Source organism: Pleurodeles waltl, chromosome 7 (genome assembly GCF_031143425.1).
Source record: "Pleurodeles waltl isolate 20211129_DDA chromosome 7, aPleWal1.hap1.20221129, whole genome shotgun sequence".
NCBI lineage: Eukaryota > Metazoa > Chordata > Amphibia > Caudata > Salamandridae > Pleurodeles > Pleurodeles waltl.
Window position 1 is genome coordinate 429,877,029 of NC_090446.1, and position 13,582 is coordinate 429,890,610.

Below are 13,582 nucleotides of genomic sequence, written 5' to 3' on the forward strand. Positions count from 1 at the left end.
CACAGTAGGCAGGCACTGAAAATCTAACCTGCTTATTACTGTGCACTCTCTCAAACAGAACATTTGCAACAGCACTCCAAACTCATACAAAGAACAGGTACAATATGTGCAGTAACAAATGCCTCCTTTAAGAAACGGCAAAGTTTCAAACAATCAGTGCACAACCCCTCATGTGCAAATTGAAAAAGCAGTACTAGCAGCAGGATCATCTTCATGCACTTGACACCGATACAGCATAGATATCAGCAGTGCAAACTATCACACATACATAACCGGTACCACACAAGCTGCAAACATGTACACTCCCATTACACACAAAGTAACCCATGTGTGGCAGCATGGCGCCCTAACATCTTCATGCAGCCACAGCCTGTAAGACAGGTACAGTATAAGTAAGCAGAGTTTAAATTGTACACATACAGCATAGATACTCAACAGTGGCTGTGCAAGCTTCGATCATACACGCAGGTATGATAAGCAACACTTCACAATACACAAACAAAATACATCGCAAATGCTATGCAAGCATCACACAAACCCCTCTCCTCAGGCGGTCCAACACATACATAAATATAGCAAGCTCTCACTGACAACATAAGGTCTATGATACCAACAGACCTACAGGGTGCACCGACATAGGGATGAGAATGTTGACCTCTAATCATTCTAGCTGAAACTGTCCGCTATCTCCTCCTGCTCATTCTTGCAGCTTCAGCGCTGGACAAATAAAGTGCACAAATACAGATATTAGTGATTCACTAAATGGAGAACGTGGCTGGATGAATGGATGTAAGAAGCACTCAATATATGGACGCAACTATGCAAAGATGATCAAGTGAAAGGGTGACTAGTTACCAAGTGGGTGAACAGACATAACTAACTGCATGAATAAAAGCATCCAGGCACTTTGTTTGAAGCCAGAGCCAGTTTTGTCCAATGTTTGTTCCAAATACAAGAGTCCTCCCTCCACACCACCCCAGAACTCCCCTTTCCTATTTTTTCAGCTAAAAGGTGTAATATGGTTGCAAACAGTTTCACAAAACAATTTTGTACCAAGTTAGCGAGCCAAGAAGATAATTAACCTAATTCCCTGGGCAAAAGTGCTGCAAATGTCGTAGAAAGGGTATAGTGGAAGCAAGGAAACAAGTGGTTTTGTTATCTCTCATGCCATTAAGTGACTGAAAAAATACTTTTAAAGTTAAAACCGGAACAATTATTTAGGGCACACTATAAAGTATCATATGCATGAAGCTGATATGGGGGTTCAAAACGTATTAATATCTGTAGACTGACTTGTATGGCTAATGCAGCTATCGTCTGGCAACTGGTGTTGCAACCACTCAGCCCTGAAGTCAGCCAGTTTAGTCCATACTTCCCCGCAAACAACACTTAACTCATTAATTTGAATCTAAACTCTGAGAAGGGAGGACAGTCATCACAAGTGAAAGTCCAAATGTCAAGAATGTGATGCACATCAGCACCTTTGAAGATCACTGTACACTTCAAATAGGTTATTTTGTGCATCTGTCATCAGCCTTCCAAAGCGAGTCAGACTTTTCTTATAAAGAGAAAATTCAGTGGAAGTAGGCGATAACACTTTCCTCAGCCAGAAGGCAGACAAAAAGTAAGAAACTTGCAAGAAAAGACAAGACGTAGAGAAGAAAAGAGGTAATTGAAAAATCGGATTTTATGGTCAAGTGAAGCTTTAAGAGGAGTAGATATGCCCCCTGAGACAGTCAGAGTAGGATGCACAGTAATACCCAAAAGTAATCAATCACCATCACATACGTTTCTACAGAACTTATCTCGTGGGTTTCATTTTCTGAATCAGTAAGGTCATACAGTGGTAAGCTCTTCGAGCACTGGTGGGCCTGCATATTCGGAAGGGAACCAAAAGCATCATTCTCCACATCTGTCAGAGAAGGAGAAAAAAATTATTGCCATTTCCAATAACCTATCTGGAAGAACTTGAATTATTCAAGATCCAAGTTATGCATATCCTACCTCCCAGAAGCTGGGCCAGACGTTGCTTATTTCAACTCAGTTTAATATGGTCGTCCTCCAGGGAACTTAAGGCCCACAGCTTCATTAAATGCTTCCCATGCACTGAAAATCGGACTGCATATTTGTACCTTCTATCACTGCCTGTGAGCATCTGATGTAGGATTGAAGACTAAATTAGCCCCTTGGGAAGGATGGTTGGGTCACATATGGCCTATACAATTTAATGACTGAAAAACTATATTTCAAGTTGTTGTAATGTGACTCTTTAGCAGCAGGACTCCATAAAGATTAAAATGCTATGCACAGACTAGCAAATAGTAGCTTATGTTTAAGAGTGTAACAGTCATAATGCAGCTTTGCTTAAGTGTTGTAAGGGCATATTGCTTAAGAAAGTTAGATTGTGGAGTCTCTTGTGAAGTGAGCCCTATGCCTATTTGACAAAGCATACAAAGAAGGACAAGTGTTCATTCACTCTTTGCATGTGACTAGCAAATCATTGCACAGCATAATAATTTCACCAAACCCAATTATATAACTAGCATACATTTCTTATGACCAGTAGAGTAAATGGAGAGACCAAGATAAAGTATCCTGTTTGGTTGATATTTTTATATAAATAAAATTGTTGGGGGTTGACACACAATACTCTGATTTGAGCCTTATGTTCCTTGCTAACAGGACATTACATTAGCATTAGAGAGGAGCCAAGCCTGGTTAAAAGAAAAATATCTAGGGTTTTCATGTGTCTTAATTATGCTTACTCCAAAGGGCAATTGGTAAGTCTATAGAAAAGGTGTAGTTCTGCAGTCATAGGCGTTCTATGATATGCAGTCTGTGAGCCTCAAGGAAGCCTCACGAGTGAAACATGTTGGCTGAATCATTGCCAAGAAGTAGGGACTGTTTACTGAAGTTCATGTACCACAAAAATGTATTTTATTACACTGCAATTTGTCGATTGTGCTGTAGTATAAAGACTACCGTCTCCACACATAGTGCTATTTAACATTACTCAACTAGAATCTGATGCACTAAATATGAAAACAAAGTCATGTTTCCAAAATTATTTCAGCTAGTTCCATCCACCAAAGTGAGCTTTAAACAGAAACCACTTTCACAATACCATCCACAGAGAGACCAACAGATCGAGTGGTTCATGGTGTTTACTGTTTGCCACCAGGCAGGCAGCATCTGCCTTTTCTGTTATGTTCCATGCAATGCCGCTCCCCAAACTGGGCTAGAATTCCAGGAACCACAATATCCCCCAGCATAATGGGAGTTTGTTCAATTGCATTATAGGCTCTTAACATGATTTCTCTGCAGAACAGCCATAGCTATTGTGGCGGCTTTACAAAGCAAGGAGAAAAATGAAAAGTACAGATTAAAAACCCAAACTGGGCAGCAGATTCTTTAACACTGGAAGTCACCTGAATGAGCACCTTCCAGAAAGTCCCCTTCAGAGAGAGAGCTTGTCCCACCTAAATAGGCAGTGGCTGATAAGGAACTCTTAACAATGAGCAAGGGATGTGCTGCCAATGGTATTAAAGTTGGCTGATAGCTCTGAAAAAATCTCTAGTTCAATACATTGCGCAAACATCTGTGGCTGTCATTTAGTAATAAAGATAGAAGTGTAGTAAAGGAGACTCAATCGCAGCAGTTTTACTGCTTCAGCAGGGTTGTCGATCTTCCGAAAAGGAGGAGGTGCTCTGTGGCTCTTGGCTTGGATCCTGAATTGATTTGATCCCAGCTCTGCATTTGGTGGGAAAGTGGTGTCCGACATGCAGCAGCTCGGTGACGGAGGGGAGATAAGAACATAACAGAATTATTTCTGGGCCACAATGAATTTCAGGTGTGGCAGGTCTGCATGTTATTTTATTCAGGAACTAGGACAATATGGACAAAAAAAAGCCAAAAAGGTGCAGGGTGACAAGTTTAGAGCAGCAACAGTAACTGCTCTTGTCTGCAGGGTGGAAAAGGAAATAAATCACGAACAGTCTCTTTTTCAGCAATGAGCCTCTGGTCCCATGTTACTCCTAAGTTAAAATATAGGAAAATGTTCAGCAGTCCATAAACATTAGGATTCTTAGCTTTTAAGCAGGAACCTATAAATGGAGACCATAGCTGTGGTGACGCATGCTTATCTAGATGAGTGCTTGCTTCTCCCAGAGGTTTCCGCATACCACCCACCCCATACAGACTTCACTCCAATAAACTGGTTCAACTGCCTCCCATTACAAGATACAATTGTGGTCCAGCAGAGAGCCTCAGACTGCAAAGACTATTCAACATATCCCCAGACTATAGCAGCGAGTCTCTGGAAAAGAGAAAGCAACATTTGGAGATTTGCATGGAATTCATGGCTCTTAGAATCCAATCAAAACTGGAATCATGAGAAACTGAAGGCAGAGTAAGAAGGAGATCTAGTTATTCGCTGGTGTTGAAGTTTGGGAATTTCTGAATGGCCCTTTCATGTTCTCTGCTGCAGTCAACTGATTGCCTTTATTGTTGAAGCTGCCTCATACTGTGCAGAAATAAATGCTGTGAAGCTCTCAGAAGAAGTAAGCACACCTGCTATCAGTCTCTTGCCAGACTGCAATGTCTTAACATTTTGTATCAAGGTAACTCCGCACATTCTTAGATTAAAGAAAATGGGGTGACCATTCAAGAAATTTCCCTCATGATGAAGCCCAGCATTCGTTAAGACTTTGTGAAGTGCTATGGCACCAATTTCTGCCACAAGTGTCCCAAAGAACTGATGTACAGGTATAGCACTACAATCTTTTACACGTCTTCTTGCCTATGGCATCTGAATGCAGAAGTACAGACAACAGGGGCAAGGACAGTCACGGACAACAAAATTTTATGTTCACAACAGCAGCAAAGGAATGTAGTGGTTGTAGCATCAAACATGTTAATACAAAAAAAAAAAAAAAAAAAATGCTCCATCAGGCTGAGATCCTCCTTTGTGTTTGAATGGATCATGATCCTGCAGCAGCACTGGGTGTCAGGTTAAATGTATCCTCCAGAGGGCAGGATTCCTTTATGTTTATTGCAGACAACTACAGCTCTTGATTGGGTATAGCACTCCATCACTAGTCATCTTATAATACCTGGGGCACAATCTGCAGTCCGGCAGTGGCTCTTAGAGGACACCGCCAAACTGCAGTCAGAATTATATATGTGGCATCTGAGCGAGGCAGATGATTGGGGGTGGGGATCACTTTCATTAGGCCTTGAGAAACTTGTCTTTTTATCAGTCCCTCCACTTCTCACCTCTCAAGCTAAGACATCAGCCTCCTGCACTCCTCCGTGAAAAATGCAGAGGTAGTCAGTGTGGATGGGACTCTGGTGCTGAGCTCTATGAGCAGGGCTGCCGGGGGTGGGCGGGATTGGAGGCAGGGTGGTTACAGGTGTACACGAACTGCTGCCACATCAAGAGATCACAGCATTTAGTGGAATTTGAGAGAATCACCCCCACCCCCCAAACCTCTGCCATTTTACTGGGTACTGCTTTATTGTACTTTGCTTTCTAACAGCTTGAGATATCCATGGATCTCTTTGGCAGGTTCAAGTGTCCAAGTTCTCTGCCCTAAGGATGCTTGCCTCTTAGTAGTGGATCGCATAGAAAAGGTAGCGTTTTGCTGGCAGTCTTAATACCTTTTGCCATCTCTACCAGGTTTGTCTTGCCCACTGTTTGGCAATCGTGATCAGTGTCCTACTCTCAACTTATCACTAGAGTAATGAGAGGAAACAGTTAAAAGCACACACAAATATCCCTGACCAATCTAATGACAGGGCATTCCCCTAGGAGGGGCCTGGACCCGAACACTACAAGTTCAGTTTTCTGATGTTGCAAACAGGTGGGTTTCTGGGGTGCCCCACAGTGTGCGGCTCTCCAGGTGCACCAGTTTAGTTCCTTATTCATGTGATATGGATGTCTACTTGCTTAGCCTGTCTGCTTCTTCATTTTCTATTCCTGGCAGTTATACTGTTAAGGTGATTCCTTGCCAGATGGCCCATATCCATATTTCCTGGGCTAGTAGTGACAGCACATGCATCCGTGTCCCTCTTTGCTTGTTCAGGTAGAACACTGACTGTGTTATCTGTCTGGATCTGAAGGACAGTCTTTGCTCTCACCTATGTCTGAAAGGCTTTCAGGGCCAAGAAGACAGTTTAGTTTCCAGGACTTGTGTTGGATCGCTTCTTCTGCTTTCCATAGCTCTCTGACATTTAGTTACCCCATATGCCTGAATGGGACACATCCTTGGTGACTGTCACATTTGGAGTTGGTAGTGTGAAAGGTCTGCCCACTTTTAGGTTGAACACGTTCAACCATGTCATCTTACTATACTCTACTTCATTTCCCCTGGGGTCTCCAATGACTAGGTCGCGAGCTACTAGTAGCTATCAAGCTACCCATAAATAGCTCTCCTGTGTGTATGCCAGCCTACAGAACTGAAAAGTTTACATTTACAAACATGTAAACTTGTCTGATGTGGTCTGTATTAAAATTCTAATAATATTGGCAGCTCTGGATGATTTTCCTCAACATGATTAGTTTTTACTTAAAAAAAGGTTGGAGAACCCTGCAGTTTCTTTTCTCCCAACTCCCAGATGCCTGTGACCATTTGTTTTGGATCCACTCTTGGAGTGCTCTCAGGTGTCATACCAAGGAGATGGACGAGGCATTCATGCCCGTCATTTATACCACAGCCCTTCCCATCAGACTGACCCATGCAGTAGTGACAAGCCTGTTGTGTGACTGCCTGAATCCTTGAGGCTAGAGAAGGCTCTCCTCCCTGGTCTTTATTTTTCCTCCCAGAATCATCTCTCTTTCTGGCTTTGTAGAAGACTTTTCTAGGTTACTTGTGGATTCAAATCTGTGAAGTGTCCATGTATGTGTCGATGTGCCCCAGACATTGTGAGAAAGACCTTGCTCAGACTCTCTATTCTAGATAGAGATATACGTGTATAAACCTTCCTTCTTAACTAGGTACTTTATTAAAACCCTGGGTGTCAACTTCCAAAGGAGAAGCACTCTGAACTGGTAGTGGTTTTGGTTGAAGATGATCAGTAGGTACCTTCTGTGCTTGTAGTTCATGGTGATGTGTAAATAGGCATCCTTTGGGCCCAAGGTTAACATTGGAGTCTTTCCCGCAGCCAATGGATGACCTCCTGTAATGGTTTTGAGTTTTTGCGCTTTTATGAACTTGTTTAGTAAGTGGAGGTCCAAAATTAGGTCCTCATTACCAGGTTGGTGATCACAGTGATGGTCAGACCACCGCAACTGGGGCAGTCCGACCAACACATTACAACCCTAAGGGCAGACCCACCAGGGGACCACCGCCTCTGCCAGGAACATGGTGCCCGACGAGGTGACTGTGGCCTAAAGTGTACTCAGCTAGGGCAGCACAGAGTTCAGAATGGCCAGGCTGATTACAACTCAGCTTTCACCAGCCTTCTCATGGTGGGGTTCCAGTCATAAGAAAGCTGGCGGAAAGCCAGTGCCGGGGGCTACAGGGAGGCCCCTGCATTGCCCATGGCATGGGCAGTGCAGGGTGTCACAAAACCTCTTGTTATAGTGTGGGTGAGCAGTTAGGCTTGTTAGAGGGCATTAAGCATGTATTGTACAGAGCCAGTAAGCAAGACCACTCATCAGGAAAGTACTTTGAGATACAAATTTTTATTGGTTTCAGTTCAAACTTTTGCAGTGCAATTTCTGGAGTGTTGATGTTACCCTATGGAAAAAATATATACTACATTCAGGCACTTAATGACTTACAGAACTGTTCTTCTGGAGTTAAGGTACGTATGGGGCGAGGTCCAAACCAGCACCAACAGGTAACTTCAGGAGGCACTGAGGCATCGGGTGCAGAGGTGCTTTTTAGCCTTGGGTGCCCTAATGTTATCCAGTGGGAAAGAAAGACATTGCATATACAGGTACTTGGCAATAAATAACAGAACTGTTCTTATCCGTGATGAGTATGGGGCAATGTTCAAAGCCATACCAACAGATCGCCTTGGTGGGCTTTGGGGCATCTGGATGCAGGTGTGTGGCATTGGGTGTCCCATTCACTCCAATGAAGATCAGTCCTGTTAGAAAGTGGCTGCAAGCAGGGACTGGTGGTCAGTCTGGGGAAACACAGGGGCACTTAACCCTTGAGATGTTCGGAAATGTAGGGACACCGTCTGTCCACTTCTCCTCGGGCTGTGGAGCAGTGTCCTTTGGTTTTGGGCTCTGGTGTCGGAGACACTCTGTTAGAGGGGGCCTGCAGAATGAGGCTGCAGGCAGCGACTGGGGGAAGAGTCTGGCCAAACCCAAATGTGGGCTCAGCTCCAGAGGGTCTCAGAACTTTGTGGGCACCGTCAACTCCCTCAGACTCGGCTGTGGGGCTCAGGTGCAGAGCTGCTTTGAGGTGTCATGTCATAGTGGTCAGACACCTGTGCTGGGTCTTGGTGACCTGGTGAAGAAAGAAACAGGGCAGTGAGGCCCGCTCCTGAATGGCCTTGTGGAGCCAGACATCCCTGCTTTGTTACGGTTGTAATCTTGATTGGACCACACAACAAGCCTCGGTTGCTGCAAGGGGTCAAGTACCAGAAGTATGGGTGCAGAAAGCCTCCAGGTGGTCGGTGTCTCAGGACATAAGTGAAGTGGCGGGACTGAACTCCTGAGCTTTAAACAATCTTCTCCTGGCTCATTGTTCCCTCAGAGGGCCCATGGCCAATGGACAGGGTACCAGATTTTGCAAACAGTGCTTGCAGATGCATGGAAGCAGCTCCTCTGCTCCAAGGGAGATCTTCATGGTTGTTGAGGTGCTGGGCAGTCCTCCAAGGGTTTCGGGGAGGGTGTCAAACTGTTGGTGAACTTGGCCCTGTGGTTGTCAAAGCACAAAGCTGCCTGGCAGGGTTCTGTGCCAATCTTTGGTCGTCTTTTCTCGATCATTCTTTCTTTCTCAGGTCCCAGTAGTCAAGTTTTGACTTGATCTGCTGTCCTGGTGTCCGGGGAACCCACAAATACCAAATTTAGGAGTGCTAAGGGGAATGAAGGGTAGCAGCCAATGGGCCACTTACTCTTGGGGGGGTAAGAACACCCCCTAGATGACCACTTCCTGTGGGGAGTGGGCACCACCCTGTCCCAGAATTCCAAAACAAAGATGGTGGAGTTCCTAACTTTGTTTTCACTTTGAGCTGGTCACCCTAGCTGTGTGTCCAGCCTGGTAGTGCAACACATTTCCGTCATAGCTATCTTCCCGCCTGTCCTGGTGCCAGACAGGCCATGGGGCTGTGAGAAGGGTGCTGTGGGGGGGGGGGGGGGGTGGGTGGGGGGGGGGGAGCAAGGGGGCCCCTGTGCCACAGGGTCTTTAAAGTCCCTGGCCTCAGTAAGCAAATTTACTAGCCATCCTGCTGGTGTAGGTGATAACACATCCTGCCATAGCAGGCATGGTTACGGACCTTGGAGAGCACCTCCAAAGGGTCAGAAACTAGCCTGTGGTGACAGGATGGTGGCAATCAGCCAGCACACTAGAGGACTAGTAGGTTTCAGAGGGCACCTCTAAGATGCCCTGTGGGTGTATGTCATAACAAATCCACTACTGCCATCAGTATGGATTTATAAAGACGACCTTCCATGCAGCCATCATGAAGCTCCGTCACTCGTGCTGACCAGAGTCCGGTTCATGCTTTAAGATGGCAGTCCAGTCACCTGCACAGTCTAGGAATTGAACTAAAATACACAAATTAGGATAGGGTGGACCCAACTGTTAAATCCAGTTTCTCAACTGATTGAGTGACCTTCCAAACATCAAAAGTGAGTGTGCGAGCAGCACTGAGGTAAATTAGTGCTCGTCACACTGCTTGGATATATTTGCAGGGGCCTCACTGGCCTGCTTCATCATTGGACCCACATCACCTAATGTGAGAGGGTGGGCTCTACACATCTTTAAGCAGAGCACTTGAAGAGTGAAAGCAAGGGATGATGAATTAAAACCTCCTCATAGAACCTACAGTAACTTTAATGAGCAAGGTCTTGGGCAAGATTGAGATGTCAAAAGGAAAATGGTCCTTTACATCAAAAGACCGACATGTTTCAGCTGTGTAGCTGCCCCAAGAGGTAAATTGGCTTTTTTCAGGACCAAATTATGTTCTAAAACCCTGCGGGATGTGGTTGAGCTTTCCAACCTACTGTAATGCTCAAAATAATTTTAAGGAAGCATGCACACAAATTATACAGACCAAATGCAGGACACTCTCCTTGATATGGCCATGACGATGACTAAAAAAAAAGAAGGTATCATGAACATTACATCATGTGACATTCCATCTTGGATGTCACATCTTTAAGGCACACTAACCCTATTAGAGTGCAGTAAAGACATGCAACCCCCCCCCCCCCCCCCAAGCATCAAAAAGGCTTTCTGAAAGTAACAAATATAAACATTTTAAAACAGCACAATAGACAAGAAATCAGGTAAAACTTAAAAAAATTGTGTACAAAATGCACACAGTGACAGTAGTGTCACTCTACCTACATTGTCTATGTATTAGTAAGCCATTATAGGGTTATACAAGGGGGCAGGTCCCTGTAGTCACACACTAGAAAGACTAAGCAAATGGTTTGTTTAGCAGTATTGGTCTATGAAACATTCCTGCTCAGTGCACAAATTTAAAAGCATCTAGGCACTTAATCAAGGAACCGCTTCTGCGGTGTGACCTACATCTACCCCTGCACCTCATAACTGCCTTGTGCTTAATGAAGTCTTAAAAGTTTTCATCTGCAAGTATCACATGACCCGTGTTGCAAAAATCATGTGATCAGGTGATCAGGTGATAGTTTGTGTACCCAAAGATTTAGAGTTCAGTTAAACCTTGCTGTGGCAATGTCAGAAAAGCAGAACCCCCATGTGGTGCACTTACGTTTTGGTGATCTTTGGTGCTTTCTGTATTTTTTTGGTCAGACGTTCTTTGTGGTGTATATTATCCCTCTGATGAGTCATTGAACTTCAGTTTTCTGTGTCTGCAAAGCCAATGGACCACTTACTCTTGGGGGTTAAGAACACCCCCTAGGTGACCACTTCCTGTGGGGAGTGGGCATCACCCTGTCCCAGAATTCCAAAACAAAGAAGCATCATCCAGGCCCAAACCGTAGGAAAAAAAGATTCTGAAGAAGTTGACCAAGCACAAGGGCTAATGTCTGAGGACAACAAGCATAGCACTAATTGGCCAGAGCTCAGGAGGAAAAAAAAATAAGATAAAGGGAGGAAGACTAACAAGATTCCAGATCCAACCCACTAGATAGCTGAATAATGCACAGCGCATGAATCCAGAAAATGATTCACGTTGTAGAACTAACTTTCCTACAAGGTTGTAGTATGTGGTCTATAAACTATTATGACAAACATAACAGAGCTTCAGGCCTATCAATGTAGCCCAAATGTTGCAATTTAAGCAAGTGGTCCAACCAGTCAAAATAACCCTTTTAGGAGGTGAAAAAGCTTCCCTTCAAGCATCATGTCACCCTATGTAAGCCTTGTAGCCCACAAGGTAGGGTCCACACTATTTAAAGGCGACATGCAGAAATTTATTACCATGCTTCTGCACAGAGTCCTCCAAACTTTATTTTCACCTGGAAGGCTCTGGCTGTCCTAGCAGGAAAACTAAAACACACTAATTATTAATTATGCTATTTACAGTTAGGGACAACCTATAGAACCAGTTCAAACTATTTCTAAATGTTATTGAAATCCAGTTAATGGTGGTTAGATTTTTCATGATTTAGGCAAAGTAACTTTTTAAAAGTTACCTTTACCGAAACTGGAGCTCCTGGACGTTAAGCTGCATTAGCCTGATAGCAGTTGCCTGCTAATGGCTTGAAATTCAGGAGGTCTGAAAACTGCTCCCAGAACAGAGAAAGGCTTGGGCCTAGTGACAGGAGGAACAGTTTCTAGTCATGTGGCCCTTATCAAAGGTGGTGGCTGGGGAGGTTCTAGGAACTTCATTAAGGGACAGGAGGTGAATCTTGTCAATTCATAGTTTTTTTGAAACTGGAGGGGGGAAGCCTTAATCTTGTAGGTGCAAGGTATTCAGTTGGGCACCTGACCAGTGAAGGGTGGGGCATTAGGGGAAGAAAGCAGAAGCTTGTATCAGAACTGTGCAGCTTAGGAGAGGACTGCTTATTTCTCTAGAAAAACTTGACGGGCACACAAGCTGCCTCTAAAAGCAGAAGGACACTGCCATCTTTGATTCACCCTAGAATAGTACATTTTGGGCCAGTTTGCAGTACAACATGTGATGTGCTGTAAAAAAGTGTAGTTGCCCCTAGGAACTTCTCTATAAAAGAATGCCCAGGAGTCAGCCCTGCCCCCCCCCAAAAAAAAAAAAAACTTCCTGCTGAACTGTACAAAGATGGGCATCACTACTAGCCTCTAAGAACACTTTCTGGATGCGTGGAACAACAGGTGGAGGCCTAGTCCCACTGTCAGACTTTTGAGGAGACCTGAAGGGCTAGACATACTCCCACTTGCACACAGGACAAACAAATATAGACTCTAAGGTCAGTTGGTGGACCTCCTTTGTGGCTACAGACAAACTGCAACAGGTATTTTTCCTGGAGTGGCCCAGTGCAACTGGAACAGGACAACCATGCTGGTGGCCTCCTCTCCTGGAGCGAGTCCGGACATTCATCTCGTCACAGAGACACACACACACACACACAGTGCTGCGTTATAGGAGGCTGGCCTGGCTTGTAGTGGGTGCCAGAGGTACTTACACCATGTGCCAGGTCCAGTTATCCCTTATTAGTGTAGAAGAGGTGTTTCTAGCAGCTTAGGCTGAGAGAAGGTAGCTATGGCAAAACAGCTTAGGCTGAACTAGGTGACATGTAAAGCTCCTACTATACCACTCAATCAATCAAAGAAATTTGTAGAGCGCACTACTCAACCGTGAGGGTCACTGGTCGAACAGCCAAGTCTTGAGGTTCTTTCTGAAGACCAGTAGGTCTTTGGTTTTGCGAAGGTCAGTGGGGAGTGAGTTTCAGGTTTTGGGGGCGAGGTAGGAGAAGGACCTGCCTCCTGTGGTGGTGTGCTGGATGCGGGGGGGACTGTGGCTAGGGCGAGGTCGGCTGATCAGAGGTTGCGTGTGGAAGTTTACTCTTTCACTGAGGTAGGTTGGGCCGGTGTTGTGGAGGGATTTGTGTGCGTGGATGAGGATCTTGAATGTGATTCTCTTGTCTATGGGGAGCCAGTGTAGGGATTTGAGGTGTGGTGAGATTTGTTCGTGGCGGGGGAGGCCGAGGACGAGGCGCGCGGCTGTGACCTTTGGAGTTTGAGTGTGGTGCCGGCATAGAGGGTATTGCCGTAGTCCAGTCTGCTGCTGATGAGTGCGTGGGTGACTGTCTTTCTGGTTTCTGGGGGGATCCAGTTGAAGGATTTTTTTAGGGTGTGGAGTGTGTGGAAGCAGGAGGAGGTTAGAGCATGGATTTGCTGTGTAATGGAGAGGGAGGGGTCAAGGATGATGCCGAGGTTGCGTGCGTGGGTGGGTGCGGGGCCTAGGGCGGGGGGCCACCAGGAGTCATCCCATGTGGTTT

General features: G+C 45.1%; 1 protein-coding gene across 1 annotated transcript in view; it reads right to left on the reverse strand.

The window, feature by feature from the left end:
• The window catches only part of NFATC2IP (nuclear factor of activated T cells 2 interacting protein), a 635,351-nt gene that overhangs the window by 141,579 nt on the left and 480,190 nt on the right, over window positions 1–13,582 (reverse strand). The window contains exon 5 of the mRNA XM_069243947.1: window positions 1,789–1,912. Within this exon, the coding sequence (XP_069100048.1) occupies window positions 1,789–1,912 (124 nt within the window). The remainder of the gene's footprint in view (window positions 1–1,788; window positions 1,913–13,582) is intronic.